The sequence below is a fragment of the Nomia melanderi genome, chromosome 12 (genome assembly GCF_051020985.1).
Source record: "Nomia melanderi isolate GNS246 chromosome 12, iyNomMela1, whole genome shotgun sequence".
NCBI classification, from domain to species: Eukaryota; Metazoa; Arthropoda; class Insecta; order Hymenoptera; family Halictidae; genus Nomia; species Nomia melanderi.
Genome location: NC_135010.1, coordinates 12,679,541 through 12,706,041, shown reverse-complemented (window position 1 = coordinate 12,706,041; position 26,501 = coordinate 12,679,541). Strand labels below are relative to the sequence as shown.

At 31.7% G+C, this 26,501-nt stretch overlaps 10 protein-coding genes across 19 annotated transcripts; 3 read left to right on the top strand and 7 right to left on the bottom strand.

The window, feature by feature from the left end:
* Window positions 1-463: 463 nt before the first annotated feature.
* Window positions 464-1,532, top strand: Sbat (LSMD1 domain-containing protein Sbat). Its single transcript, XM_031970050.2, has 2 exons — window positions 464-934; window positions 1,281-1,532. Exons 1-2 carry the CDS (start codon window positions 872-874, stop codon window positions 1,521-1,523), a joined length of 306 nt encoding a protein of 101 aa, XP_031825910.1. The 5' UTR covers window positions 464-871; the 3' UTR covers window positions 1,524-1,532.
* Window positions 1,533-1,553: 21 nt separating this feature from the next.
* On the bottom strand, window positions 1,554-2,863 carry LOC116424098 (uncharacterized). Of its 2 annotated transcripts, XM_031970046.2 has the most exons (6): window positions 2,827-2,854; window positions 2,568-2,595; window positions 2,296-2,498; window positions 2,097-2,220; window positions 1,810-2,011; window positions 1,554-1,738 (listed from the first exon to the last, which is right to left on the bottom strand). In XM_031970046.2, exons 1-6 carry the CDS (start codon window positions 2,832-2,834, stop codon window positions 1,704-1,706), a joined length of 600 nt encoding a protein of 199 aa, XP_031825906.1. In that variant the 5' UTR covers window positions 2,835-2,854; the 3' UTR covers window positions 1,554-1,703. The 2 variants fall into 2 exon arrangements, with proteins under 2 accessions (XP_031825906.1, XP_031825905.1); XM_031970045.2 differs by having other exon boundaries at window positions 2,568-2,863.
* Window positions 2,864-4,156: 1,293 nt separating this feature from the next.
* On the bottom strand, window positions 4,157-8,721 carry Grp170 (hypoxia up-regulated Grp170 co-chaperone protein). Of its 2 annotated transcripts, none has more exons than XM_076372711.1 (9): window positions 8,525-8,721; window positions 7,883-8,020; window positions 6,829-7,789; window positions 6,492-6,754; window positions 6,275-6,408; window positions 5,965-6,203; window positions 5,401-5,689; window positions 4,895-5,324; window positions 4,157-4,814 (listed from the first exon to the last, which is right to left on the bottom strand). In XM_076372711.1, exons 2-9 carry the CDS (start codon window positions 8,018-8,020, stop codon window positions 4,389-4,391), a joined length of 2,880 nt encoding a protein of 959 aa, XP_076228826.1. In that variant the 5' UTR covers window positions 8,525-8,721; the 3' UTR covers window positions 4,157-4,388. The 2 variants fall into 2 exon arrangements, with proteins under 2 accessions (XP_076228826.1, XP_076228827.1); XM_076372712.1 differs by having other exon boundaries at window positions 6,010-6,203.
* A 179-nt stretch (window positions 8,722-8,900) lies between these two features.
* LOC116424099 (transmembrane protein 50A) lies at window positions 8,901-11,164 on the bottom strand. Of its 2 annotated transcripts, XM_031970048.1 has the most exons (5): window positions 11,076-11,164; window positions 10,241-10,397; window positions 9,726-9,832; window positions 9,495-9,655; window positions 8,901-9,429 (listed from the first exon to the last, which is right to left on the bottom strand). In XM_031970048.1, exons 2-5 carry the CDS (start codon window positions 10,337-10,339, stop codon window positions 9,329-9,331), a joined length of 468 nt encoding a protein of 155 aa, XP_031825908.1. In that variant the 5' UTR covers window positions 10,340-10,397; window positions 11,076-11,164; the 3' UTR covers window positions 8,901-9,328. The 2 variants fall into 2 exon arrangements, with proteins under 2 accessions (XP_031825908.1, XP_031825907.1); XM_031970047.1 differs by lacking the exon at window positions 11,076-11,164 and having other exon boundaries at window positions 10,241-10,468.
* Tgs1 (Trimethylguanosine synthase 1) lies at window positions 10,886-16,391 on the top strand. 5 transcript variants are annotated; one of them, XM_031970032.2, is made up of 8 exons: window positions 10,886-11,178; window positions 12,493-12,628; window positions 12,758-14,556; window positions 14,620-14,866; window positions 14,945-15,545; window positions 15,623-15,754; window positions 15,841-16,139; window positions 16,245-16,391. In XM_031970032.2, the coding sequence occupies exons 2-8, from the start codon at window positions 12,572-12,574 to the stop codon at window positions 16,353-16,355; spliced, it is 3,246 nt and encodes a 1,081-aa protein (XP_031825892.1). In that variant the 5' UTR covers window positions 10,886-11,178; window positions 12,493-12,571; the 3' UTR covers window positions 16,356-16,391. The 5 variants fall into 5 exon arrangements, with proteins under 5 accessions (XP_031825892.1, XP_031825890.1, XP_031825891.1 ...); XM_031970031.2 differs by lacking the exon at window positions 10,886-11,178 and adding an exon at window positions 11,561-11,828; XM_031970033.2 differs by lacking the exon at window positions 10,886-11,178 and adding an exon at window positions 11,844-12,052.
* A 762-nt stretch (window positions 16,392-17,153) lies between these two features.
* Window positions 17,154-20,459, bottom strand: LOC116424094 (uncharacterized). The gene is made up of 8 exons (XM_031970038.2): window positions 20,319-20,459; window positions 19,410-20,065; window positions 19,230-19,337; window positions 18,948-19,153; window positions 18,711-18,886; window positions 18,180-18,632; window positions 17,884-18,090; window positions 17,154-17,815 (listed from the first exon to the last, which is right to left on the bottom strand). Exons 2-8 carry the CDS (start codon window positions 19,992-19,994, stop codon window positions 17,451-17,453), a joined length of 2,100 nt encoding a protein of 699 aa, XP_031825898.1. The 5' UTR covers window positions 19,995-20,065; window positions 20,319-20,459; the 3' UTR covers window positions 17,154-17,450.
* Window positions 20,460-20,721: 262 nt separating this feature from the next.
* Window positions 20,722-22,923, bottom strand: LOC116424095 (leukocyte receptor cluster member 1 homolog). Of its 3 annotated transcripts, none has more exons than XM_031970039.2 (4): window positions 22,241-22,392; window positions 22,062-22,161; window positions 21,159-21,967; window positions 20,722-20,836 (listed from the first exon to the last, which is right to left on the bottom strand). In XM_031970039.2, exons 1-3 carry the CDS (start codon window positions 22,261-22,263, stop codon window positions 21,167-21,169), a joined length of 924 nt encoding a protein of 307 aa, XP_031825899.1. In that variant the 5' UTR covers window positions 22,264-22,392; the 3' UTR covers window positions 20,722-20,836; window positions 21,159-21,166. The 3 variants fall into 3 exon arrangements, with proteins under 3 accessions (XP_031825899.1, XP_031825901.1, XP_031825900.1); XM_031970041.2 differs by lacking the exon at window positions 20,722-20,836 and adding an exon at window positions 22,719-22,923 and having other exon boundaries at window positions 20,984-21,967; window positions 22,241-22,333; XM_031970040.2 differs by lacking the exon at window positions 20,722-20,836 and adding an exon at window positions 22,396-22,547 and having other exon boundaries at window positions 20,984-21,967; window positions 22,241-22,333.
* On the top strand, window positions 22,870-23,235 carry SmF (small ribonucleoprotein particle protein SmF). Its single transcript, XM_031970051.2, has one exon. It carries the CDS (start codon window positions 22,870-22,872, stop codon window positions 23,134-23,136), a length of 267 nt encoding a protein of 88 aa, XP_031825911.1. The 3' UTR covers window positions 23,137-23,235.
* A 100-nt stretch (window positions 23,236-23,335) lies between these two features.
* LOC116424101 (chromosome transmission fidelity protein 8 homolog) lies at window positions 23,336-24,154 on the bottom strand. The gene is made up of 2 exons (XM_031970049.2): window positions 23,742-24,154; window positions 23,336-23,666 (listed from the first exon to the last, which is right to left on the bottom strand). Exons 1-2 carry the CDS (start codon window positions 23,759-23,761, stop codon window positions 23,336-23,338), a joined length of 351 nt encoding a protein of 116 aa, XP_031825909.1. The 5' UTR covers window positions 23,762-24,154.
* Window positions 24,155-24,496: 342 nt separating this feature from the next.
* LOC116424096 (type 1 phosphatidylinositol 4,5-bisphosphate 4-phosphatase) lies at window positions 24,497-26,370 on the bottom strand. Its single transcript, XM_031970042.2, has 6 exons — window positions 26,138-26,370; window positions 25,883-26,058; window positions 25,602-25,811; window positions 25,400-25,540; window positions 25,249-25,303; window positions 24,497-25,188 (listed from the first exon to the last, which is right to left on the bottom strand). The coding sequence occupies exons 1-6, from the start codon at window positions 26,220-26,222 to the stop codon at window positions 25,103-25,105; spliced, it is 753 nt and encodes a 250-aa protein (XP_031825902.1). The 5' UTR covers window positions 26,223-26,370; the 3' UTR covers window positions 24,497-25,102.
* Window positions 26,371-26,501: the final 131 nt, after the last annotated feature.

Below are 26,501 nucleotides of genomic sequence, written 5' to 3'. Positions count from 1 at the left end.
GATGACAGTGGCGCCATCCGTGGGAAAATGCTCAAACTGGTAGCCAATTGTTACCGATAGGAGAATTCATAAAAATGACAGTGGCGCCATCCGTGGGAAAATGCTCAAACTGGTAGCCAATTGTTACCGATTGAAGAATTCATAATGGTGACAGTGGCGCCATCTATGGGAAACTACTAAGACTATTAATTTAATTAGTATTGTTCCTAGTAGGTGGCAGTGCATTTGTTTTCTATTTAAAATTTGGAAGGCAGTGTCGATAAAGTTTGGCTACCAGTTTGAGCATTTTGCCACGGATGGCGCCACTGTCGACCTTATGAATTCTTCAATCGGTAACAATTGGCTACCAGTTTGAGCGTTTTCCCACGGATGGCGCCAGTAGTCAAAAGTACAGATTTTAGAGAGCAGATGATTCGTGCCGTTATATGCACTATATGTTACGATAAAAACGGTATGAATTATCTGTGGCATACTTAAGTATGAAAAAGGAGCAAATGTAATACATTGTGCGGCTAGGTGGTTATGTTTTTCGACTTGTTAACAAAGTCGAATATTTTTGCTTGAGGTTAAAAAGAAGTTTATTGAAGGGAAGAAGATATAAATTGAGAAAGTCTTTGGTAGATAATTTATAGCACTGTTTGGAATCATTATTTACCATAAAATAGTGTCAACTTTTACAAATAGTCTCTGTATACGAAGAAGTCTTCTGGAAGACTACCGACTTGCAAATGCATTCTGATAATACAAACAACATAATAAGAGTGCGCTCGTCAAGGAACGATTAAGTTGTTAACAAATTGTGACGTGCATTAATGGACGGATTACTTATATAATCTATTTGTATTCAGTATTTAAATTTTTGATAACAAACATGAAAGAAGGACACAATGTTTCCAATGTAACTAAGGACGATTGCGTCCACGAGAATGGAGAGGTAATTTTATAAATGCAAATATTTTATGTTTATGTACAAGATAGTTTTATTGTAAATGATCATGTATTGCTGCCTTAGATAAATATTGTTCCACTATAGAAACATTAACGAGCCTCCTAACCTCTGAAGTATTATGAATTGCTTATATTAAATACTTTCTATCTTTAAGAACAATAATATGTAGTAAGTTATTTAAAAAAAAATAGATATAAATAAAAAAGAAACATTCATTTGATAAGTTTAGATAATTTACTATATACATAGGGTATAATGAATGTTAAATATTTTTTATTAGTAACATTGATATTTTATAGAAAATTAATGTAACATTGTACAACTGTGATAGGCCATTAGTACAAAGGATTCTCCTGCAAGACAGAAATTACGTGGATGGCTGAGTAGGTACTTGCGAATAAAAATGACAGATGGTCGAGTTTTAATAGGAGCATTTTTATGTACTGATCGTGATGCCAATGTGATATTAGGATCATGTACTGAATTCTTATCTGAGGATCACACAGAAGCAAGAACACTTGGTCTGGCAATGATACCTGGTAGACATATTGTATCAATACATCTTGATGCCTAAGCAACCAAAGTCTTTTAAATGATCTGCATATAATTTCACTATCCTTTATTCTCTTCAGTTATACAATCCTGTTATTATTTTAATAACTTTTATTATAAACATTTCTATTAAAATGATTGATAATTATATACATTTTAAACAAGTTTTGAACATTGAGCAGATAATGAAATTTCTCTCAAATTATTCAGTAGACTCCTTATTGTCTGAATTAGTTGCTGAAAGAATAAAAATAACAATAAATCATTCATTTATGTACTTATTTTTGAACTATCATGATATTACTTACAATTCCTAATGCACTGTTCTTGTATATCACAATACTCCTGTTCTAATGTTGCAATAAACTCAGATTCCTGTTGCATACTTTTGAAGACATCATCAATTTGTTTAGTCAGTGAGAAACACAAATTATCCATTCCAGAAAGGTAACTTAGATCCGACGCTGCTACTGCCATTTTTTGTACATATTGAACATACCCTGTTAGTTTCTAATAACAAATATATATATACATATTAGAATATTTACTATTAGATCAGAATGTATAAATAGAAACTTGTTATGTTTACTCTTACGTTTAACTGTTCCTTTTTAGTTTGTACTTCTGATCTTGTTTCAACTATCAAGTCCCAATGTTCATCATTAACATGAAATTCTAAAGTATCCTTTGTTAAAGAAATTAGTGAACATAATAAACTCCTAAAGAAAAACATAAATCATCGTTATGAATGTTACCATTGTAACCTTATATGATTGTAACAATAAAATACAAACTTATATTCATTACTTGTTCTCATTACTGCCATGTAAGCAATGTTCAGTGCTTGAGTTGCATTATTTATAGAATCTACTATTGACTGTTGTATCATATATTCAACAGTTAGTTTCTTAATATCTGGAGGTTCAAGATTTAATTTCTCTTCTACTGTAGGTCTTTTTGTTTCTGATTGATTATTAAATATAAAACTTGTAGCGTACTGTGCAATGAAAAAAAGTACATGAATTTATAAAATAACTTGCCACAATAGAATTTTCAAAATATTTACCAGTGCAGGAACAGCCCTCTTCAGCAATCTGCTGGCGATTTGGCGCAAAATCATAATTAATTATTTATTGAAACTTTATTGTATCGTTAACATATAATGTAACGTGTATATTGTTGATTTTATTACTACGAAATCGGAGACAAATACTCAGATACAGACACCAGTAAGTGTAATATATATATTGTTATAAATCAATGTGAAAAAGTCGAGTTATTATAATTTATTATTTATTTACAAACAGCAGAACTCCTCCACTCACATGTTCATCGTTAGTCATCAGATCAGAGCCATCTAGTAGTAATTTACCAAAATACTGCGAAAAATTTAAATTGCGCGTTTTAAAAGTGTCGCGGTATTTAAAAATATTGAATCTCATAAAATGTTTTGTAGCCAAGAAAATGTTAATAACTTAAAAGAAATATGTTTCATAAATTTATTGTAATTATTGTAAATACCAAATATATAGTACAATGATTGTTTATTAAATTGAAGGTATCATCAAATTGATCTTCAATTTTTTTTTCATTTTAACGTGATCAATACCAATGCTAATAATTGGAATACAAAAACAAGCGAAAGAAAAACATCTTAATAATAATAACGTGTACAGTATATAAATATCTATTTCCTTAAAATATATATACGAATTGTACATAATTAATAATAACACTGTCTTAAATAATACCGTAAGATAAATAAGATCAAATTGTGTCGACTATAGGAAGACTTTTGTAAGATATCTATGCCTTCTTTGCAATAATATAATCCAAAGACATTGCACTGATTTATATCAGTACTAATTTCATTAATATCTTACACATTGTTTTATTTTCCCAAAATTTAATAATAATAACACAATCGAGGACTTTAAATTACATATGTAATCATTGGAATGATTCGAAAGGATTATCGAATTCTTGAATAACATGATTAGAAACAGATTTAGCTCGCTTAGTACCATGAGTACATAGAATAAATAGTATACATTAAACAGTTACAAAATTCAGTATATTAGCATCATATTCTAAAATGAATTATACTATCGGTACAGTGGAACACACGTACGATTCATAGAAGTTAGGCATCTTGTAGTGAGGATGAATTAATCAGGAATGAACAATACAGAGTAAAACATTACATTCTTATTGATAAAGACATCACCTCGTATGTATGAATGTATGTATGTAAGTAATTATGACGCTCGATGTAGATGTTGATAAAAAAATCAGCTTTAAGCTATAGCGTACAGCATGTTTAGGAATATAGTATCAAGAAGTATCACAATTAAATATTGTATTCATACGAACTGAAATCTGACCAAGTAGAATATTTTGTCATTTGTAAATAATGACTTCAATAAGAAATGTTCTACTGCAAAATACAGTGCTGTTTGATTGTGTCGTAATTATCTGAAATTGTTTCGCAATTTACATCATGTTAAATACAATCCCGAATAGCTTTCAACTACTTGGCACTTAAAACATAAAATCCTTTATATAAACATTACGATTGTTTTCGTTTTCTGTATGTGAGACACTGTGAAGTATCGATTTTATTTACTTTCCTGTATGAAGAAATGAATAAATTGATTTCATAGACTCTCATACAAACGTATTTAATTAAATAGAACAACATTTCAATATTCACATTTGCGAAATAATTCGTTCAGCGACAATAATACAATTTCGTGACTTTGATTTAGGTTTCTTTAAATGCATCTCGTAATCCTGCCCTACAACATAGTAAATTGCCTAATTTATCAACCGAAGCGCAATCGGTCAATCATAAAAAGTCACACACTTTTAAATAAATTTCCTTTCCTTAAAGTTCTTGATGCGCCCCTTCTTGGGCACTATCGTGACTCGACGGAGTCTCTTTCTCTTCTGGTATCGAGTCTTCCGATGCATCTTCCTCTACTGGCTTTTCATTTTGTACTTCTTCATTGTCGGACACTGTACTTTCTTCCGTGAGCTTCTCTGTCTGAGAGTCGCTTGTTGATTTTGAATCAGTTTCAGCCTGCGATCCGTCATTCGTATCTGTGGCATTTTCATTTGCATTTTCCGTCTGATTCGTTGTTGCATCTTGTTTCGGTTTCCATGTCTTATTATTAATAAGAGCTTTATTAACAAGATACTTCATTTCTCTGTCGAGTACTGCCATTGTGTTTGTAATATCACGAATTTTGTACTTCACCGGTTCATGGAGAGGCGTTTCAGCATAAGACTTAACAACATTATCATAGTATTCCTATAAGAAAATTAATCCAAAGATTAAGACAGCGTTCCGGTTAATTAATGTAATCCTTAAATATAAGAAAAACAATTTACCTGAGTTTCGTTAATTACTTTTTCTAACATTTCAATCTCAACTTGAGTGAAAATATCACCTGTTTGACTTAAGTTACGCATATTACTTAAAACTTTTGTGCTAGCATTTAATATAGAAGTCATGCCTTTTAATACTTCTGGTCTTTTCGTATATTCATAGACACGTTCATACAAGTCCCTAGTTAATTTTTGAAGTTCTGCTAATTTTTCTTCGAACACTTCTGCGGACGCAGTGAATCCATCCTCGTATAACCAGTCAGATATTTCCGCACACGCTTTTAATATATTTTCTGTTTCTTCAGGGGTGGAAGCAACTTTGTATTCCTCGGAATCTAATTTCTGCTGTGCGTCAATTATAAATGTTTCCAAGTTATTTAAAGCCGTTTCACGTTTAGTTTTCTCAAAGTCGAATTCATCCAGACGGCGTAATCTGAAAATATGCGACATCCGTGCTATAATACAAATATAATAGAAAACTATTTATAATAATACTTATATTAATTTACTTTTCACGAGACTCGGTTAACTTATCTCCGGAAAGGATCTGAGGTCCCCATTTGACTTCCTCAGCCTTAATAGGTTCTTTGATTGTTACAATAGTAGACTTTTTCTCTTTCTCCGTCTTTTCAGTTTTGTTTGCCGTTTTATCCTCTGTAACTGCTGATTCATTCTTTTTCTTCGTCTTATCTTCTGATTCTTTTTGAATTTCAGGGTATTCCGGTTCTTCATGAACGGGTTTTACGTCTTCCTTCGAAGATTCTTCTGTTTTCGTTTCTTTATCTTTATCTTCTGAGCCTGAAATTTATAAGTCACATTCATTTCAATATTATATTTATAATCGTTTGACATATGGCCCAACAACAAAGGAAAATGAAGAAATTTTATTGCATTTATAAATGCTTGCAAAAAATGGTTCTACATTTTGCATGCTTTTTTCCCTTACTACGTCTACAAAAATATAAAAAAATTCATTCTAAAAAACATAAATAAAATTAATCACTTGGTAATGATTTCCGAATTCATAGTAATGAAATTAAAGTATCATTTTTTGCACAGCATCCAACACAAACCTGCAAAAAGTTTACTAATAGTTGAGCCAAGTATTGAGAAAGTACCCTCTTCTTCATCAGGAGCTGAACTCGTTTTTTCTGATACCAGTTCTACATTCAGCAAATTAAGTATGCCACTGTCATCCATAGCAAAATGAGCTTTAATTCCTTTACTTTCTCCTCCTTCCTTAGCATGTTTCTCTAAAGCTTCAGGTACACCAGACAAAGTTATAGTAGCAAAATCTATGTCGCCAATAACACTGAAATGGGAAGAATATTACGATAAACACGAATATTATACAGTAACTGATAAGTAAAGTCGAGTACTTACGCTACTTCATTAGAAGGTAAATAGTCCAATTCAGCATACTTAATATCAAATTGGAAATTTTCCGTGAATTTATTAAATGTGATTATTTTCTTTTGTGGATAAGGATTCATTTTACTGAACAGTGACTTTTTAACCTAAAAGAATGATGTTTATAGCCATCTAAACCTACTTTCTATGAAAATTGAAAGATTAAAGTATTCTTATAATTATAGCTCACTTGTTTCACTTTATTATCAACAATTCTATCAAAAGTGATTTGTATAGGGAAGAGTACTGCATCTTTAGTAACAAATTTCTTCACTTTGAAGCCTTTACTAAGGTCTGCAGCTTTATACACTGCTCCCAATACAGCTGCCTCATCAGTGTTGATATTTTTTGATAATTCTACTGTTAAATACTGGCTTAAATGTTCTTGTATCTTTGGCATTCTAGTGCCTGCTCCTACTAAGACTACCTGAGATATAATGTCCATTGTCAAACCTGAAAGTTTACATGAATTCAAAATAATTATTTAAAAGTTTGTAAACAACAATTTAATTCTGACTTTAAGATACCTGATGTTTTCAAAGCTTGCTTAATAGGATCTGTGACACGCTCAAATATATTAGAACAAAGTTGTTCTAATTTTTCTCTAGTTACTTGCACTCTGAAGTCATGTTCATCTACTAGTCCTTCAATCTGAGCATAGTGCTCTGTGTTTGCACTCAACACATTCTTAACACGGCCAGCCTCTTTAAAAAGTTTTGCCATAGCTCTTGGATTTGTAAATACTGAACTCGATGTTTTATTTAAAGCATCAAATTCTTTAGCTAAGTGATGTTGCAATCTAATTTGCACTTCTAGCCCTCCTAAAGTACGATCATAACCAACACCCAAGACAGTAACATGTGGATTAGTCTCAACAAATCCCTTCTCCTTTGTTTTTACATTCTGATAACTGACAACTGTTGCAGTTGTACTACTTGCCCCCATATCATAGAACATTACATAGTGAGCAGTGTCATTTATTTCTTTACTTCTGAAAATTCCATAATTCAATGCAACAGCAGTATAATCATTGATCAGCTGCAACACTTTGATCCCAGCAAGTTCTGCTGCTTGCATGAGAGCCCTTCTTTCCACCTGATTAAAAAATCCTGGGACAGTTATTACCGCTTCACTGATCTTTTGACCAGCTGAATTCTCTGCAAACTCTTTTCCCTTATGTAAAATTTGTGCAAGTAACTCCTCTGGTGTATAAGTAACATTTTCACTAAGTTTAAATGCAATTGTGTGTTGTTCATAATCAGGAATTATATCATAGTATGGAAATCTCTTCTTGTAATGTAGCACCATTGGATTTTCTATTGACTTTCCTAGAAGATCTAATATATAAGAAAAACTATTTTGAGGTGACCTAATTCCTACTACTTGAGCATCTTCTCCAAAAGTTCTTTCCCCATTTCGGAAAGCAATTGTAACTGGTGTTTTCCGCTTTGATTCTTTATTAAGAGCTATTTCCATAGGAACACCAGGCTATAACAAACATCATTGAATATTATCAATAAAACTAAGATTTAAAAATATTTATCAAAATTTTATATTAGATTGTAAACAATTTATATTTACCGAAACAATGGCAACTTTCATTGACTCACTTCCAATGTCAATACTCATAACAGCAACTCCATTGCCAGTATTAATAAAAATGGCAAGAGTAATTAATAATAACCATAAAATGGATGTCATTAGATTATTTAGATTCATCTAAAATTAAAAAAAAACATATGCAAATATTCCTGCATTTTTTTTTTGGAGATGTACAAACATCATTTTTACCTTTACTTAACAATAACAATAAATTAAACAACAATATATTATTCAGAAACAAAACAAAATAAAGTTTTTGTGAATGTCAACACTTCTTTTCATAATATTCTCTATACACGTTGAATTAAAAATTCGCAGATCTTTCGTTGACTAAAACGATTGTAAAAATTGTCTCTGGCGTTTCACATGTGATCTGTAAAAATTCTTATGGAAAAGAAAACACGCGTGCACAATTGATTTTTATAATTGACACTTAAATGGCAAGCAGAAGGAACGTTTGTAAAAGAATTTTCATTGATATAAAATATTCGAAAACGTGCAGTGTATTATCTTTCAATTACATGAGAATTCCTACGAAACTTGTCAAACTTGGTTAAAGTAGCCGGGAGTACGGGAAAAAGGTTACGAATAACGACGTTAATACTTTTCCACGGTACTTACTTTTTATGTATGTTCGAAATAAATCAGCCGGATAAAAGAGGGATGAACGTTTTTAAACCACTGAGCATGGGTACACGCTCGTTTCAATCTTTTTCAATGTAATAAAAAACACAACGTACTCTCCTGCAAACGTTTCGTCAAACCGAACACAGGCCATGTATTGTGTGGCACAACGCGATTGGTAAAATAAGATGGAAGAAACCGTTCATATTGGTCCGCGTTAGCAAATGAAAACCAATAATCTGTTATTTTACTCCCACTATCGCGAAGGTAGTATTTCAAACCATCGCTGCCTCGAAAAAAAATATCAACGATTGTAAAATATATGGACAAAATACGGACACGATAATTACATAAAGAAAAAAAGGGAATCGAATAAAGGCAATCGAAATTTATTTAGAAAATTGGAATACAATTATTTTCAGTCACACAATTATACCAATAAATGCAAAATTTATTGTATCTTTTAGCAGTATTCATTCTAACAATATGTTTGTTCATTTAAACTGTAAAACTTTTGCTCAACTATTCGTATGTGTATTTTTGTAGTAAGATAAAATGATCACAAAGCCTGTAATTTATTATTCTGTGATCTAATTGTATGTGGGCAGAATAATACTTTTATGTGTTTTATTATACATAAAGATTATTTGGATTTAAAATTAGTCATTATAGATAAGGTAAGTAAGCATTTCAATAACTAGTTTTATGTAAGTTATGTATAAATTAAGACAGAGAACTTTTTTTTTATAATATGAACCAATTCAGTTCATGCTCAATGCAATACTCAAATATTGAGTTTCTTTACAGTTCCTCAACTCGTCCGAATTTAAATGCAAGGGACCCTAGGAAGATAAATATGTTTTGCAAGAATAGACCTACACCAGGCCAATGATGTTTAGCCTCTGAAATAATACAATTAATAGAATTGGATACTCGTTTATAATGATTTAGAAATAAAATACTAAACCTGCAGCAACAAAGTCTGCGAACAAAATCCAACATGCTGCAATTACTGCAGCAAATCCCATTACAAATCCAATGAACAGCCAACCTCTTGCACCTCTATCTCCCAAGAATCCACCATTGTATGCATCCCCTCTGATCTCTGCATTTGTTACAGAGTTTATCCTAAATTAAAAGACAAATGATTACATTTGAACTATATTAAATTATGTAAGCAACATTACTATTAATTTACATAAAAAGGGAAATAGTTCCAAATACTCCACACAGATGATACGCATTTGACATTTCACTTGGATACTTAGCATGAGCATCAATGATGAACCACCATCCTACAAAGAACTAAAATAATAAAAGAAAAAGATTAGTTATCGAAATGTAAATACCATAATTGGACTATAAATTAAATGTGTTTGCAATACAGGTAAATGTTCTAAACATAATGCAATAAGAGTCTTGAAACAGTCTCATGAAGTTTCACTCAATTTTAATGTAAGAAGAAAGAGAAAGATAAAAGTTTTAGTTCAGTATCTTCTTTTGAAAACAAGTACTAAAAGATATGAACTTACAGAAAGATTTGTAAACTAATCAGAACTATTTAGTTACTGCAATAAAGAAATATGAACGAATAAGTCCTATATTAAAATTATATTACAAAAAATGTTATAAATCAACAACATTCATACGCAGAATAAAATAAAAATAATAGTGATGTAATGTCAGTGTCACAGTGCAAACTCTGCTGTTTACCAATGTTCCAGCCAGCATAGATGCGAGTACATTGCGTTTATCGCCTATTTCGAACCATACGCATGATAGTAATTGAAAGTTTTCAAGATAGGACGTCATTTCTTGATATTTTCGATGAAATCCACTGAATCTTACGTTCCTCGATTAGACAGCTAACCTAAATAATACGACATATCAACCACGAATATCATCGTACGAACTATACACAATACATTACAAAAAAAGTGAGTGATCTATGACAATTCTCCCATAGATCGTAAGCTCTCTTTCATTGTGAGTTCTTTCCCTACTTTACCGGTCGAACATTTAAATTAAACAATATATATTTACTTCATTAAGGCTGTAAATGCTTATTAAAATCAGTAAACCATTTCATTTAAAATTATGCTTTTGTTTATGCCCTTAAACATTAACATTTTGTAATCAGAAATTCTTATGGTAAAATTTACTCAACAACTATATTCAATATTAATGTGTATGAAATGGTAAACGAAAAAATGTTTATTATCGTCTTTGAGAAAAAATATTCGTTGTAATTATTGAATAGCCAGAAATAACGGATTAATTAATGAATAAATTTCCGATCTAATTGAATCTCACTGGTTCGCGCAATTTTCTGCGCAACGGAATGAAGTAGACAACAAAAGGGGGCTGTAGCGAGTCACGAGAGGGAGTGTACTAAGCTAAGCAGTGAGGAGCGGAGGTAAAAATCCTCAGTTCTCCGGTGATCTCCAGATGTGGAGGATTTTCCTGTTCCTCTGTCTGGGTTCAGATCACCCTGGACTCTCTTCATTGCTTGGAAGTCTTAACATACATATTCCTGTTGCTCACTTACACTCACACATTCCCTTCGCTTTCTAACACTAATTCAGTGAATAGTTCTTGAAGTATCTGTTGTCCATGAGAAGAGGACGCTATAATCAGTCTTAAATTTCTAGGTCGGTAAGGCAGTCAATCTAGGTCTACAAGGTGTTCAATCTATTCTTATATCTTGTTTGTGTGATAACCATAGAAAATTATATTTTGCGCGCGTAATAGTTCTGCATAAAATGTTTATCATATTCGAGATACAAAGGAGCACTTTTACTAAGAATTCTTGTTGGTAATCGAATTAAATTTTCATTTATAATTATTAGAACATGTTCATAATTATACTTGATACTTTACTTTAAGGGAATATTTCTATTCGAATGTATACATTGTAACGTGAATAGTTCGATATAAATAACATGTTGCTTTTAAAAATAGCATTAACAGTATTGGAAATTTAATAACACTTTTTGAATCCGAGTAAAATATCGATAGTTATCGATCGACCATTACACCCAATGATAACTATAGACAACTTCACGATAGTGTGCCGTTGAAGAAATGGCGGATTGTTTTTACGTGGGGGGAGTTGTAAAAATCTGAGCGCGAGACATGTGGGTGTTGTGACGATTCACGAAGGAGCAAGAAATTAAAGATTTCTTTCCGGCATGAACGACCCTTATTGGGAACCATTGGCTGACGTCTATATCGGGGAACAGACAGAGTTCCCTGACCCTGATAATTACATTTATTGTCTTTGCAGCAGAATATTTATTCGGTAAATACACCCGCGGTGCATGTGCTCGTTGTCTCTTCTAACGTCGAAGCTTCGCTCTTTCGTTCTATTTTTAATGGCAGTTTAATTCCCCTATAAAATAAAAAATCTTCACATTTATCGATCAGTGGTGTGACACATGACCTAACCTTGACACCCACTCAACTGCCTTGGGTCACGATATATTTTTTATTACATTTGAAAAATATAAATCTTCGTCCGTCGAGGTACAGAACGTTTCTATTTACTCGGGGAAACATCGTTCTTTCAAGCAATTAAAAATTAGTGGCTCGGTTCCTTTGTTGCTTTTACTATTCCACGAAATATCGTTGAAAACAAACACTTCGAGTTTGCATTTTTTGTCAAGTACCGAATTGTATAATTATGTTTATGTGAATAATTAATATAATGTGAAAGTGATACAACAATGTATTGTATGTAGAAGTTGTGTAGTGATTTTTGTAAGGTATATTTGTATACCTTGTTTAGATTTATCTTTAGTGAAAATCAATTAGGCACTCTTAATAATATTTTTTTTCTAAATCATTAGTTAATTAAATATTACAAAAAGATATTCATTCAAACTTTTTCTTTTATGTACTATTGTTATTAAGCTAAAAGAAACTATAATGTTTTGCTATATATGTTTTATTTGCCTGCTTTTTAGAAATCCAGAAATATATTCTGTTCCTGCTTTAGAGGATGCAAGTGCAGGTGAAGATGTTGAAGGTGATTGTGTTGGAGAAATGTTAGACCTTCATAAAAGGTCTACCATAGAAGCACAATCCATTGAGAAACATGATGTAAGATCGTCTTTTTTCGTGATCTAAAGTATTTGTTTAATTTCATCTAGTCTGACAGTATATATGTATCATGTAAATATATTACATCTCTATTTGAACAAGCACATATTTTTTCTTCCTTAAAATTAGGAAGAACCGGTGAGCTGTTACTGCAGTGCATCACACACAGACAACAATTATTCCACAGATGAACATGACTCCGTTCGTGACTCTGCTCATCGCCCTGCCACGCATTCCCTTACGCATAAATTGGGTCTGCACCAATCAGATTCCGGAGCAGACCTATCCGAATATCATGATCAACACGAGGCTAAAAGCATACAAAATCTTTTGGCATCTTACGGAAAGACTTTCCAAACCACAGAGACTGAATTGGAAGATGAATTTGAAAAAGTGAATGTACTTCCAGAGACTCAAGAAGACAAGCAATTAGAGCTGCAATCTGAATTAACAGACATTCACTCATCAGATCATCATCTTGCAGAAAATATTAAAGTTTTAAGTATTAATCCCTCCAGTTGTAACGAAAAGAAGTTTCATACAGAAAGCCCGTCATTTATTTTAGGAAGTAAAGATTCTGAAACACAAAATACTTCAAAAAATGTATCTACTAATGATGCTCAGACTTATAGGGAAAATGTTTCATATACATATAATTCTCATGCTTATCCATACTCTATGTATCGACAAACTAAGAGTGCAATGGACATTGCATGGGAGAAGTATTGGTCACAAAATGGTGAACAATTAATTTGGACATCATGGATCAGAAAGTATGCAGATTATATAAACCCAGAATACTTGCAACAAAATGCTCATTTAATAGATGAAAAAGTAGAAGCAAGAGAAACTATAGAGAAGTTTTCAGAACAGAACACATGTTTTCCTAGTCAAGCGCACAGAAATTGTGAACTTGGACGCTCAAATTTTGAAGGGATATTTAGTAAAACTACTAACGCAGACGGTCACGAAATTAAAGCAAAAGACACTTATAGCGTTAATTTTTCATTTGATGATATAAGCAAACAGGAGATCAATGATAAAGATGCAGAAGAAAATAGAAGGCGAATGACGAGTATCGAAACACCGCCTGAAACCGGAGATGGATGGAATCCGTTAAGTCCATTTAGTTTAGAGGAAAGCTATAATCAACAGTCCAATGCGGAAAACGAAAGACTTTTGACGAGATGTGATTCCATTAACGAGTCGATAGCAAAGACGAATGCGACCTCGGATTCCATGACTAACGTTACAAAAATGACCCTTACTAGTTCTAGCTGCGATTCTATTTCCATGCATTCATCTAGTCTTATCAGTTCTGTAACTAGTTCCATTGAAAGCAATATAACAAGCACCAGTTCTGATCAGGACCATGAGTATGCACCAGAAGATAACGATAGGTATTGGCAGCATTTGTGGAAAGAAAATTTTCAAATAGAGTACCACAGGCATTACGAATTATTCATAGAAAGTTATAAAAGGGAACATTCTGATATGGGTATCGAAAGTTACTGTGTAAAACACAAGAACGAAGAAAGCAACGGAAGTATAGATCCAGATTTTACGCAAGTAGAAATAGATAAACTGAATATATCCGAACACAAAAACGCCTCTAATAAGTTAACTTATTGCAAACGAGAAAAGACACGGAAGAAAAGATTGGTTATAGAATCTGTAGGAGCACTCGTACAGAATTTAGCAACAAAATCGGATAACAATGATAGTAGTCAGAATGAAAATAAAGAAGGTAATGAAAATGTAAGTTCATCCGAGAATAAACACAATGATCAGGCTGCACTTATACAAAATGAAAATAACTCCATTAGTTGTAATCACACTGGTAGCAATAATAGTATTCAACGAAATTATTCGAACGAAGGAGATGGAGACAAGCCTCATGACGATAAACCTATAACATTGAAAAGAAGGTACAGTAATATATTTGCCGAATAAATAATGAACAATAACAAGACAAATTTATCCTCTTTCAGCCATGAGACCGACTGCGATGATGTAGAAGAACGTCTGGAAACAGTGAAGAAAGCATTTTCATTAATGGGATACGCATTTAATGAAAACCGCAAGGAATTAAAATTAAAAGGAGAAGTAGTTTATAGGAAGAAAAATATCAGATCACAAAATAGGCAACTGAAAATGAAATTTCATGGGCCCAAGCATACAAACAAGCATATTTACTTTGATGATAATGGAATGGAAATTACTAACACTATAGATAAAGTAAATTGGTTTTTAAATAATATAAATTACAAAGATATTTATATAAGAAATAATACACCTTTTTTTTATTTACTTCAGGTCAAGCATTACTTGTCATATTGTCCAGCTTTATTATCATCGGAAACTGACTTACAGCCTCCTGAAGATGGTTCCTACAAAGCACAATTTACATCAAGTTCTGATGAAGAGTGCAATCCTAGTCTTAATATCAAGTTGCAAACGAGACGATTTGTATTTAGCAAGCCAAGCACAAGTTCAATCGAATCGGGAGCAGATAAAAGGCAAATCGACGACGCAAGCGATTCGTGGAATGTGTCTGATAAGCAAGATGATGTTTTTAAAAGTATCGAAGAAGATAACAATTTATATTTTGATCAAGATGAAAGCAGCTCTGCTAGATGTACATTAGAAAACCAGCCTGTGAAAGATAACGAAAAAGTTGATTTCGCAAATGTCAATATGGATGTAGATGAAAAATATAATCACAACGAAATACAAACTATGGAATTGTCTGATGAGGATAATGTGAAGAAAACACAGAAGAAGAAACGAAGGAAGCAATCTAAAAGAAATATAAGTCTCCCAGTAGAAATAGCTAATGACAAGGCTTTAATGAAGTATTGGCTAAAAAGATATCGATTATTTAGCAAGTTTGATCAAGGCATTAAGTTGGATCGTGGTAAGTTTTCGGACGCGTAACACATTTAAGATAGTTCATTAGCGTTTAAAATTTTTATGTTCAAATATTTATTGTAGAAAGCTGGTACTCTGTAACGCCGGAAAAAGTTGCTGAGTATATAGCTGAAAGGTGCAGATGTGATACAATAATCGATGCATTTTGTGGCGTAGGTGGAAATGCTATTCAATTTGCTTTCACTTGTGAAAGAGGTGCGTTTATACATACTTAAGTATTGATTACTAAATCCTAATATATAAGGTAAAATTGATAAACGCGTATTTATGTTATTTTCCAGTATTAGCAATAGACATAGATCCAGTTAAAATTGAATTTGCTCGAAACAACGCTCGAATCTACGGAGTCGATGACAGAATAGAATTTATTGTTGGAGATTTTCTTCAACTTGCACCAAAGTTAATCGCAGATGTTGTATTTCTAAGTCCTCCGTGGGGAGGGCCTAGTTATGCAAAGAATGAAACTTTTGATCTCAATAACGTTATGCAACCCATTGGTGGAACAAAAGTATTTGAAATAGCAAAAGAAATCACAGATCATGTGGCCTACTTTCTACCTAGAAATGTAGATACTATGCAGGTAATTTGTAAAGTTAGAAAATTTCACAATTTTCGATGAGTTCATAATATAATTGACATTATTTACCTTATGACATTACAATATGTATATATATATAATTTACAGCTTGCCATGTTAGCCGGAGTAGGTGGTGGTGTAGAAGTGGAACAGCACTTTCTTGACAGGAAGTTGATAGCATTAACGGCTTATTATGGGGAACTGCCCAGAGACTATTAGATGTGATATGATGTGTAATTTACGAGAAGATTCCCGTCGGTGGCTTGAAAGAAAAAGGAACTTCTCACATTTCTCGGATCACTAGCTGTAAATAATAACTCGTATCAATTTGCTTAGGCTACTCCGAAAGAAGCAGAATTTTTATTTTCATTTAATACCTTCTTACAAAATGCATATAAAAAGACATCGGTTGTATACTATAGTTTACCAATATATTTTTTAAATCTTTCTACTGAACCTTTTTTTTATGAGTAATGTGATTATAAATCGATCAGTTACCATTCTTACAATTTTTGCACTTAAGCAAATTGATATAGAAAACTGAAATCGTGGGAACGTATTTGTGAAGTTCAACAGTTAATATATGAACATTCTCGAAAATCCATAAATTCATTCTTCCATACTAATGATAAGTGTTATTTTTATCTGGTGACTAATCAAGTCAAAAAATACCAGAACGTTTCTTTTTTTCGTCAATCATGTAAAATATTATTTTAATCTTACTACGAATCACACGAAAGATTGTGATTTACATTTTACAACGGTTTCCACACTATTATTTTACAATTTTTATGTACACTTCTACTAATTTACTATTAATTATCAATAAATACATTTAAAATATTAAAAAATGTTCTAGTATATAACAATCTATGTTTACAATTTTAACAAAAATTAATATAAAAACAACTACAAAATTAATCGTTTTCAGCGTATAAAGTGTTACTTGAAGGAATAAAACTTATATAATTGTGAAATTGTTAATACGATTATGTAATTAAAAATTTTAATACATTTTTGTTCCTTTAAAATAACAATGGAAACTCGTTCCATTTTTTTTTTCAAGTAGAATTAGATTATTAATAGGTTCGTCACAAATACGATATAGAATTTCAAAAATAGTATCACAATCAGTATTTTTTCTTTTAAATTAAAAGATTAGGTCTAAATTTCTCTATCAAAAAGAAAACAAGTCAATTTCTATTATCTAAGTAACGCGTGACTAGCATTTCTTCATTTACTTTCGACGTGTAAATTTCTGATATTTTCAAAAGTATAGAAGTATCTTTTTCGTAATTCAATTTTTGTATATTTTCACGTATCAACATTAATTGTTGTTGCACCCGATTCCTCAGGTTCTGCTGGAATAGTTATACCACCGGTATCTATACTTTCTTCTTCTTCTCTTGGAATTTTCAAGAAACAATGCATTGTTTCCTCATCTTCTTGTTCTATCGTAGAATTACTTTTCGTCCCGTTTTCTCTCGTTGGCAGTGAACCTTCAAGATGTTTCGACGGTATTTGTATTGTGATTGTTTGTGATGTACCGTCCGCAGACGTTGAGGAAGACATTAAGTTTGCTTCTAAGGTATCTCCGACTTTGGAGAAGGCTCCTAAACAACTATAAATCAATTGTGCCGCTGCGATGTTACCAGGAAAAACCTCGACATTTTCAGCATCTGATGAAAAACAATCCAATATCAACACCCGTTGCAGGTACAATTAAATTTTTACTTTGGTAACATACCTTTCTTTTGCATATTCGCTTTGATCAATCCTTTTTCATGATCTCTTACATGCTGCATGTAACTTTCATTTTTAACGGTTTTAAACGGACACAAGTCGCATGTGAATAAACCAGATAGTAAGGGATGCCGAGACTTCAAATGGTTCTTGTAACTACTACTTTGTATTGCAGTATAAGAACAATGGGGACATTTATACGGTCTAAATCCTGCAATGATTAATTAAAAATGTAATAATAATATACGTATACACGCATATTATTTAATATTTTAACGCCTCGATGTTATAAAAATATACCTGTGTGTTGCATAATATGACGTCGCAACGTGTTATGATCTCCTGTCTTATATTCACAAAGATCGCAACTAAAGGGTTTATCACCTGTATGCTGGCGTAAATGCATTTGCAACATAGCTTTCCTAGCACTGGCATGCCCACAAACATTGCAAACGTATGGCCGTAACTTTGAGTGTACTGCTTGAATATGACTTTTCAAACATTTCGAGTTCGCGTAGGTTTTCCCGCACATATCACATTTTTTGGGAGTATACCAACGCGTTACCTCTAATGTTTCACGATCCAAATGCATTACTCTATGATTACGCAGCTGACTGGATTGCTTGAAACATTTACCGCATTCGGGACACTCATATTCTCGTGTTTCGCTATGCACTCTCATGTGAGTCAGAAGCTTCACCATCGTTGCACTTTTGTATGCTTTACATATCTTACAAGTAAACAAACCTATATCTAAAAGGAAAATTTTTATTTTATATCCGATACCTTTCAGTATATTCAGCTATTTAAATATTGAAATATTATATTAACCAATTTGATGTTTTTTCCATAAATGTAAACTACACTGCCTCCATTTGGTGAATTTCAAATCCCGACACACAGTACACTTGAATGCTGTGCCACTTTGTGATTCTGTATGACAAAGAGCATGTTGCTGCATCGTTTCTTCTGTAGCAAATTTGTAAGGGCATCCTCTATATGAACACCTTAAAAGATATTTGTTAGTAAATACAGTGATGTGATCAAATACATTAATGATTTATTTACTTTATATTTCTCTCCATCAATTCTATCATTTTTTTGTTGAGCATATATTCAGAACTTAAAGGTTTTTGAATTTTAACTTGGTGTTTTATATCATTATTTTCAGCACTCTGTCCTGTACACTCATCGAGTAAAGTAGAATCTTTTGAGTCATCTGTTATATTTTCCTTGCCACCTTTATTGGAACCTGTATCTGTTAATTGATGATCCTGAAACAAGCATCATCACTTAATATTTCACCACATGAACTAAATTTCTTTATAGTTAAATGTTTCGTGTAATTACATTTATCATATGTTCTTTACAATCTTCTATAGAGGGAAAGCAATTAGAGCATTCCCCACACATATACAACAGTTTTACTTCATCTGTACTTTTAGATTCTTCTTTTACCTGAAAATACATATTGAAGTATGAATATGAATATTATATACATGTAAGAGAAAAGAGAATTTAGTAACTCACTTCAATATCAACTTTCGGATTCACATGTGTTTTTTGGAAGTGCTGTAATAATTGTGTTTTGTCTTGGGTAGTGTAAGTACATATTTTACATTTGAATGCTGTTACAACTTCTACAAAATCATTAGCATTTACATTAGCATTTACATTTTGCTTCTCTACAATGAAATTCTTTTCATTTTGTCCCATAACAACTTCATACTGTTCTTGAGATTGTTCGTCAATATTTCTAATTACTAAATCTTCATTAGTAATGTACTGAGCTTCACAATTATCTACATCTTTAGGTAATAAAACTGTTTTTTCTTGTTGATCATTTTGATCTATAATTTGATTGAAATCTAATTCTTGTAATTCTCCATTTTGAAATGCATAGACTTGACCATCCAAGCAAACTAAAGAAATTGATTCTTCTTCTTTTTCTGTTTGAGCTTCATCTATTATATTGATTGCAGTTTGCTCTTCATTTGTAGATACTGTTTTTATTAAATCAATAGCTGGATCTGATACAGTTTGCAAAATATATCTGGTACCATTTATTTCATAACTTAAATATGAAGAATCTTCTATACCTGTTCCTTCATTCATTGTGATAATAATATTTAATTAACTCATATCTGTAGAAGTGTTTCATATTCAAATTAATATTAACATTTTGCCTGAAATGTAAATATACAATATATCCTTTGAGTGACAAAAAAAATATGAGATTCAATTTAACACATAATAGAGGTGTTTTAAATATTATTACAGATTAAACTTTAACACTACAATAAGAAAACGCAAGCTCGTACTATTAATAATGTTTAAAAACACTTTTTCATACAATTATTAAATGTATATAAAACGTCATATTGTGTGCCACTGAACTAAACAATTTCAATATTTATACCTCACTAGATTAAATATTACCTTTGTAATGTAAATATTTTACGAATCATACCAAAGATAAATATTCTGATAAAGACTATACAATAGAAAAAACACTCAGAGTCATATTTCAAAACGGCGGTATTCGTATAAATTAACGAAGAGGTTATCTTGAGGTCGATCAGTAACATGTCTTAAAAATGTAATTCTTTTAATCATTTTTCAAGCAAGTCTTTTAAATTTCAACTACGTGAAAGAGAATTTCCTACGAGCTGTCATCTTTTTGTGATTGAGTACGTTCACAGATGTTCAAATTCGAAAATCATATTTCGCGAATGCAAACTCGCGCGTTGTAAGCGTCTGGTTCGAGATTTCAAACAACCCTTTGAAGATAAAATTTAAATATTTAATGTAATGTCATAAGAGAAAAGAATTTTACTTACGAACAAAAAATTTCAGTCAAGTGATGAATAAGAATACTGAAAAAATGACATAAACGTTAAATTTTAACGAGTTATCCATGAGATCCGTGATATTCCACCATCTTGCGTCACGTGATACTGCGAAATTTAGCGTAATCAAATACATTTACAAGAAATACTTAACAGTTCATTCGGCAATCATTAAAAAAAATGCAAGTTCTGATCGTAGCTTTATTTATATAAACTTATTGTACTTTATTGAAGTAAAATTATCTAAGGAATCTCGTATTTAATTGATTTATCAATGCTTTATTGCCAATACTAGAAACTATAACATATAGATATATAAAATATTTTTTAAATAATTTGTACATATGTTGATTTTCATATAACTATAATAGATATAATTTTTTAATGCTTAAATAAATGTTTCACAGTTGTAAAATAGAAGTGAACTTACAATTTACATTAATTCCTTGCTGAATGTACATTAGGTGTTCTTTCAGCATTTTGTCTAGCAATTTCGGGAAAAAATTGAGAATTATACTTTTGTTTAATACCAGATTTAACAGGCGTTTCTGAGGCCACTACTGGCACTGGATCTCCTCTCATTTTAGCTAGTAGTGCCTCTGTTCTTAATTTTTCACTCTGCTCTCTTAATAATCTTTCTGCTCTTAATTTTTGTATATCTGTACTTGATTTTTCTTTGCTCTCTATTTCTTTACTGTGATGCTTATCTTTCTTGTGTTTCTTAGATTTTTTATGCTTATGTTTCTTTGATGATCTACTTTTGTAATCTGAATCACTATCTTCAGATTCTTGCTTCACCCTTTTTACAGAACTTGACTTTATTTTTAGTGGTTTCTCTCCAGAGCCAGCTCCCATGATGTTTAAATACTTTCTAATATCATGTATTGGATCTTCCAAAATTTTCTTTTTGGTGTGCACTTCTATATCTTTTTCTGTGTCTGTTATTCTTTTAGGCAATTCCTCATACCAGTTCTTTTTGCCTGTTGCTTCATTAGTGTCTTGACCAAGATAAGTAAGATACCCAATTTGCTTTTCATATTTCTCTTTTTCTTCTTTTTTTTCCTTCTCATGTTCTACATTAGGTTTATTATAATCAATAATTCCTTGTTCAAGATCAGCAAAGAAATTAACATGTTCCAATTTAGAAGTAGATGCATTAGTTGTCTCAGATGTGTTTTCTCTTCCATCGTATTTCGATCTAGCTTGATCTCTCAGAAAATTAATTCTTGCTTCAGTTTCCTGATGTATAAAATAAATAGTGAATAATGTTAAGTTATGTTTATTACACATATAAATGTATAAGTGGTTTCCTTTGACATTGTTTTATGCTTACAGCTTTTTGAGCTCTTTCTTGCTTGACTCTTTCTTCCTCTGCAGCTTTTGCTTCATCTTTACGGACACGAGCAATATTTTCTTTGGTACGTACGTGCCATCTATAGTATAATGTTTTGAAGGGATATGATACATTAAGATAATGTTATTTAAGTATTTATACAGACAGTTTAACTATACCTTTTCTTTGGCAGAATATTCATTCTTAATCAGATGTGAACACTTCTTTTAAGAGATACAAATTCTTTATTGTAAGTATGTCCGGTTAAGTACCTAAAATTTCATGCATTAAATTTGAATGTAATCATTATTTAATAAACAAGAAATTATACTACTTGTGTCGTATGTATGAACAATGTAATCAAATATGATCGAGTTTATGTATAATAATCCTTTTTCGACACTATTCCAAATATTTGACAAGTGTTAGTTATTTTGTTAGTGTAGTGGCAGCCATTTACGATTTACACACAGTTGCAGACTGCTTCAAAACAAACCGCCGCGTACGGCACATTTTACGTGATCTCAAAAATTTGTTAGTATTTATTATTTAAACGAGTAAGTAAAAATTTTTGTACCATAAATAATAGTTAAAATAGTAGTTTTATGTTAACGTAAAATCTAATTTCATAAAATTATAGTGTATTGAACTCCTAACCTTTACTTTTAATAACAAAGTATCTAGTAAAGTTTGAACTTTATGTTTGTTATTCATTAATTAGAATGTTTATTCCTGTATATTATTATTTTATTAATTGTTATATCTCTAATGAAATTCTTCATTGCAGATAATTAAATAACTTTTCACCATGGCTGCTACAATGCCAATAAATCCAAAACCATTCTTAAATGGTTTGACTGGAAAACCTGTGATGGTGAAATTGAAATGGGGCCATGAATACAAAGGTTACCTTGTCTCCGTTGATGGGTACATGAATTTACAATTAGCCAATACAGAAGAACATATAGATGGAAATTGTACTGGCAATCTTGGTGAAGTTTTAATCAGATGTAATAATGTTATGTATATACGAGGTGTCGAAGAAGAAGATGAAGAAGGAGAAATGAAAGATTAATATTTACTTATATTTATAATTCAAACTAGGTTAACATATTTTATATATAAGTAAAGTAAGAAAACATTGAAATAAAAGTACAATGCTTTTTTAAACCCATTAGAGTTTGTATTATATTCATGATAGTAACATATTTGTATAGGAATGACAAAATTGAAATGCATCAATGAGAATACATTGTTTAGAAAAGCAGACAAATTTAACTACATTTTGGAACATTTATTATAATAGGTTTTGGTCTTGATCTAAAAACTAATTTCTTGTTCACAATGGCTTTTACAATATATTCAGTTTTTATCTGAGAATCATTTGTCATTTTATCTGTTCCATTGTCTTTTTTTTCTAAAACTGCAAAAGGTTTTGGAAGTACAACTTCTTTCCCGTGTAATACATGAATTCCAATTATAAATATTGGTGTACCAGACTTTGTAAAGTGAAGATCTCCAATGTATTTATTTGTATTATCTGCAGAATCGAATTTTAAATCACCTTGTAATTCAATGATCGCCCATTCTTCAAGTTTGCCGTCTCTGTAAAAACCCCGAACAACTTATTAATTATACAAAAAGTTAAACATATTAAAAGTTAAGTAAATGTAAAAGAACCTTTTAATCGGTATAATCATATTGTTAATTTGGCGGCAAATGTTCCTATACGTGTGTGATACATGTGTGTAGAGTGTAGCGAATATAATGAATGTTTTCTAGAAAAAGTTACTAAAGAAAGTTTAAGTCAAATACACAGTGCAGGTTTTTTCTGACATACTCGAACTAAAAAAAATTTCGTTTATGTTTTTTACTTCTTTCTTCGTTAGTTACGATGAGTAATTAATTGATACAGAATATGGTGTGTCATTTATCAAATCAAGGTTGTTAGTAATTGATTGTTATTGCAGCTTAACATCTTGAATACCGACATGAGTTTTATGTTCACTAGCTTGAACATTTTAACGTAGATGGCGTTTTAGATCTTTTCAAAATATTCAAATTATAGATTCAATCTTAAACTGCATTAAAACATAAAAAAAGTATTGATTACATTCTGTACACTGGACAACTGCCAGCGTAGTATGATACAGAGGAATTTAGCAAAAAAATTGACACCGTTAGAAAAAATATTTAATAGTCATTTTTATAATTATTTATATAAATATCTCAAAATTTGGTAACTACGATTTGGTACAATTATTTTACTTGTAATTACGCGACTAAAGGAAGGAAACAATAAAATAATTCGGACCATGCAGTAGTGTCTGGTAATAAAATAGATAATAACATTCCATATCTGTATTTTATATAATTTTACTTGCATGTCAAAAAATACATAAATTGAAAATAACTCTCAAGTGATACTGATTTATAAAAGGCTCTTTTAAAAGATTCTGAAACGACAATGCAAGTACAGAATTAGAAACGCAATTTATGTAGCTGTATGTATAGCTATTTGTAATCGGAATAATATTCATGCAAGAATGTTTTCTTTTTTTTATTTTCCTTTATACCTATGTGCATTTTATATATTTACTGTAGATGTAGAAAGCATATATAGCATACTTTATTTCAAATATGAAAACAATTTATTGGGGCTGTTGCATTGGTCCTATGCTTTTATATATAAAAGTGCAGAGGAACAATCCCTTTGTTTAAAATGGTCATCCCCATTCTCATCTAATAATTCTAGGTAGATTACCTTATATGAGAAAGTTTCATTTATCGGACATATGTTCTTTTCGTCCGTAATACGTACATCTGCATATGCATATGCGAGAATTTTTGCACGAGAACGGTATTATAATACGAACTCGCATGTGCATATGTGAGAATCTTTATATCTACCAGTTAAATCCTAGCAGGACTTATATGTTTTTGTCATTACTATAAACATTTGATCTAAATATATTATATCTGACACATGATGTTAGAGGAATCAGTTTGAAAATATTAGATGTTGATTGTCATTTAGAGGACTACATTGGACCTTCTATCAAACTAATTTTTATTGTGAAATAATAAATGCTGCGTCCCAGACACAAAAGTGCCAATAGAAATGCACCTGAAATTTATTTAGAATTAATTAGAGTTCTTAAGATTAGAAATAGTTTACAATACCTACCAACATAAGCCACATAAATTCCGCCGCGAGTTTTTACATACGTATGTGTACCAACCTATAGGGTAAGTGAAAATAATCAAATTTATTTCAGAACATACATTAACAAACTACATATTTGGTACTTACATCCTTATACGACAAAAATACTTACGGTCACAGCTATCGCGATTATTAAGGCTATAATTCCAGCAATTACAAATGCAATAGCTCGACTTCTTGCGAAGTCAGGGCCAACGGAAGATATTTTTCGGCAATGTGGACATCGAGCCAATGCATTGTTTAATGTGTTAAACTAAGAACCAGAGCACGTATTAATTATTCATACACATATGAGATCTGTACAAGCTACTTACCAAGAATGTGTCATGACAATGAGCACAGCATACTCTACACATTCCAGGCATAGATAGAACAGGTGGTGTAATTGGGCTTGGAGCAAGATTAATAATACGTTTACAGTTTGGCCTTGGACATGCAATACGCTGTGAGGAGCTTTTACATATTAACAAACAATTACACGGACAACGAACATATTTCTTTCCTGGTGGTGCATTCCTTATGGGCTAAAAAAATGATTACACGTTCATTTTTAATATGCAGCTGTGTAGCACAAAAAAATTATTCACAAACGTACAGTAGCCTCATTGCACTGACAACATTTGACAACATGTTGATCTCTTTTACCAGATATTTCTATCATAGCCTGACAAACTCTGCAAGTAACCATAGGCATACCGCCTTGTAAAACTGACTGATACGATGGAGGTAGTTCATCGGGACCAATTGGAGATACTGTCGACTGACTTTCCTCTAATGGAAGATGTTAAAAACAAGCAATTGGATTAAACAATTCCTTAATGTATTCGCCAAGAGAGACAAAATTATTTACCTAAGAAATCGCTTCCGTGTGAACTATAAGTAACATTCTCGTTTTTTAGTAACGGCTGTCGTTCGCCCTCTTTGCCGTCCCCCATGTCGACCCGTTAATTGTCCGACAATTTATTTAAAGTGATGTTTGACAGTACTCCCGGTGCTCCGATGACAAGGATGACAAAATACAAATTTTTCTGACACCCTCCGTGGTTCTGGCTGTTTATAGAGTAGAAACCGTTTTACTAAACGGATACGTCGCGCAATAAGACATCGCGAACCTACAACAGATTGGTTTAGGAATTCTATAGTCGTTTCAGCGTCCCCCACACGTTGGCCACACTGTTACTCAAGAGATTAGTGATGTTGCTGGCGTGATTGCA

What these genes read in the sequence shown, in the direction of transcription:
- Sbat (XM_031970050.2), top strand. Translation starts at nt 872, where the DNA reads ATGAAAGAAGGACACAATGTTTCCAATGTAACTAAGGACGATTGCGTC. An exon ending in GCGTCCACGAGAATGGAGAG is followed by an intron (nt 935 to 1,280) that starts GTAATTTTATAA and finishes CAACTGTGATAG; the next exon opens with GCCATTAGTACAAAGGATTC.
- LOC116424098 (XM_031970045.2), bottom strand. Translation starts at nt 2,621, where the DNA reads ATGATTTTGCGCCAAATCGCCAGCAGATTGCTGAAGAGGGCTGTTCCT. An exon ending in AGAGGGCTGTTCCTGCACTG is followed by an intron (nt 2,499 to 2,567) that starts GTAAATATTTTG and finishes TTCATTGCACAG; the next exon opens with TACGCTACAAGTTTTATATT. An exon ending in AGAACAGTGCATTAGGAATT is followed by an intron (nt 1,739 to 1,809) that starts GTAAGTAATATC and finishes TTATTCTTTCAG; the next exon opens with CAACTAATTCAGACAATAAG.
- Grp170 (XM_076372711.1), bottom strand. Translation starts at nt 8,020, where the DNA reads ATGAATCTAAATAATCTAATGACATCCATTTTATGGTTATTATTAATT. An exon ending in GCAAGCTTTGAAAACATCAG is followed by an intron (nt 6,755 to 6,828) that starts GTATCTTAAAGT and finishes GTAAACTTTCAG; the next exon opens with GTTTGACAATGGACATTATA. An exon ending in TATTAGTAAACTTTTTGCAG is followed by an intron (nt 5,690 to 5,964) that starts GTTTGTGTTGGA and finishes TATAAATTTCAG; the next exon opens with GCTCAGAAGATAAAGATAAA.
- LOC116424099 (XM_031970048.1), bottom strand. Translation starts at nt 10,339, where the DNA reads ATGACGTCCTATCTTGAAAACTTTCAATTACTATCATGCGTATGGTTC. An exon ending in CTATGCTGGCTGGAACATTG is followed by an intron (nt 9,833 to 10,240) that starts GTAAACAGCAGA and finishes TTATTATTTTAG; the next exon opens with TTCTTTGTAGGATGGTGGTT. An exon ending in GGAACTATTTCCCTTTTTAT is followed by an intron (nt 9,656 to 9,725) that starts GTAAATTAATAG and finishes CTTTTAATTTAG; the next exon opens with GATAAACTCTGTAACAAATG.
- Tgs1 (XM_031970030.2), top strand. Translation starts at nt 11,719, where the DNA reads ATGAACGACCCTTATTGGGAACCATTGGCTGACGTCTATATCGGGGAA. An exon ending in TGCAGCAGAATATTTATTCG is followed by an intron (nt 11,829 to 12,492) that starts GTAAATACACCC and finishes CCTGCTTTTTAG; the next exon opens with AAATCCAGAAATATATTCTG. An exon ending in CCTATAACATTGAAAAGAAG is followed by an intron (nt 14,557 to 14,619) that starts GTACAGTAATAT and finishes ATCCTCTTTCAG; the next exon opens with CCATGAGACCGACTGCGATG.
- LOC116424094 (XM_031970038.2), bottom strand. Translation starts at nt 19,994, where the DNA reads ATGAATGAAGGAACAGGTATAGAAGATTCTTCATATTTAAGTTATGAA. An exon ending in TCATATTATGCAACACACAG is followed by an intron (nt 18,091 to 18,179) that starts GTATATTTTTAT and finishes TAATCATTGCAG; the next exon opens with GATTTAGACCGTATAAATGT. An exon ending in AGCGAATATGCAAAAGAAAG is followed by an intron (nt 17,816 to 17,883) that starts GTATGTTACCAA and finishes GTTTTTCATCAG; the next exon opens with ATGCTGAAAATGTCGAGGTT.
- LOC116424095 (XM_031970041.2), bottom strand. Translation starts at nt 22,263, where the DNA reads ATGAATATTCTGCCAAAGAAAAG. An exon ending in AATATTCTGCCAAAGAAAAG is followed by an intron (nt 22,162 to 22,240) that starts GTATAGTTAAAC and finishes ATTATACTATAG; the next exon opens with ATGGCACGTACGTACCAAAG. An exon ending in AAGAAAGAGCTCAAAAAGCT is followed by an intron (nt 21,968 to 22,061) that starts GTAAGCATAAAA and finishes TTTATACATCAG; the next exon opens with GAAACTGAAGCAAGAATTAA.
- SmF (XM_031970051.2), top strand. Translation starts at nt 22,870, where the DNA reads ATGGCTGCTACAATGCCAATAAATCCAAAACCATTCTTAAATGGTTTG.
- LOC116424101 (XM_031970049.2), bottom strand. Translation starts at nt 23,761, where the DNA reads ATGATTATACCGATTAAAAG. An exon ending in ATGATTATACCGATTAAAAG is followed by an intron (nt 23,667 to 23,741) that starts GTTCTTTTACAT and finishes GGGTTTTTACAG; the next exon opens with AGACGGCAAACTTGAAGAAT.
- LOC116424096 (XM_031970042.2), bottom strand. Translation starts at nt 26,222, where the DNA reads ATGGGGGACGGCAAAGAGGGCGAACGACAGCCGTTACTAAAAAACGAG. An exon ending in ACACGGAAGCGATTTCTTAG is followed by an intron (nt 26,059 to 26,137) that starts GTAAATAATTTT and finishes ATCTTCCATTAG; the next exon opens with AGGAAAGTCAGTCGACAGTA. An exon ending in AATTTATGTGGCTTATGTTG is followed by an intron (nt 25,189 to 25,248) that starts GTAGGTATTGTA and finishes AATAAATTTCAG; the next exon opens with GTGCATTTCTATTGGCACTT.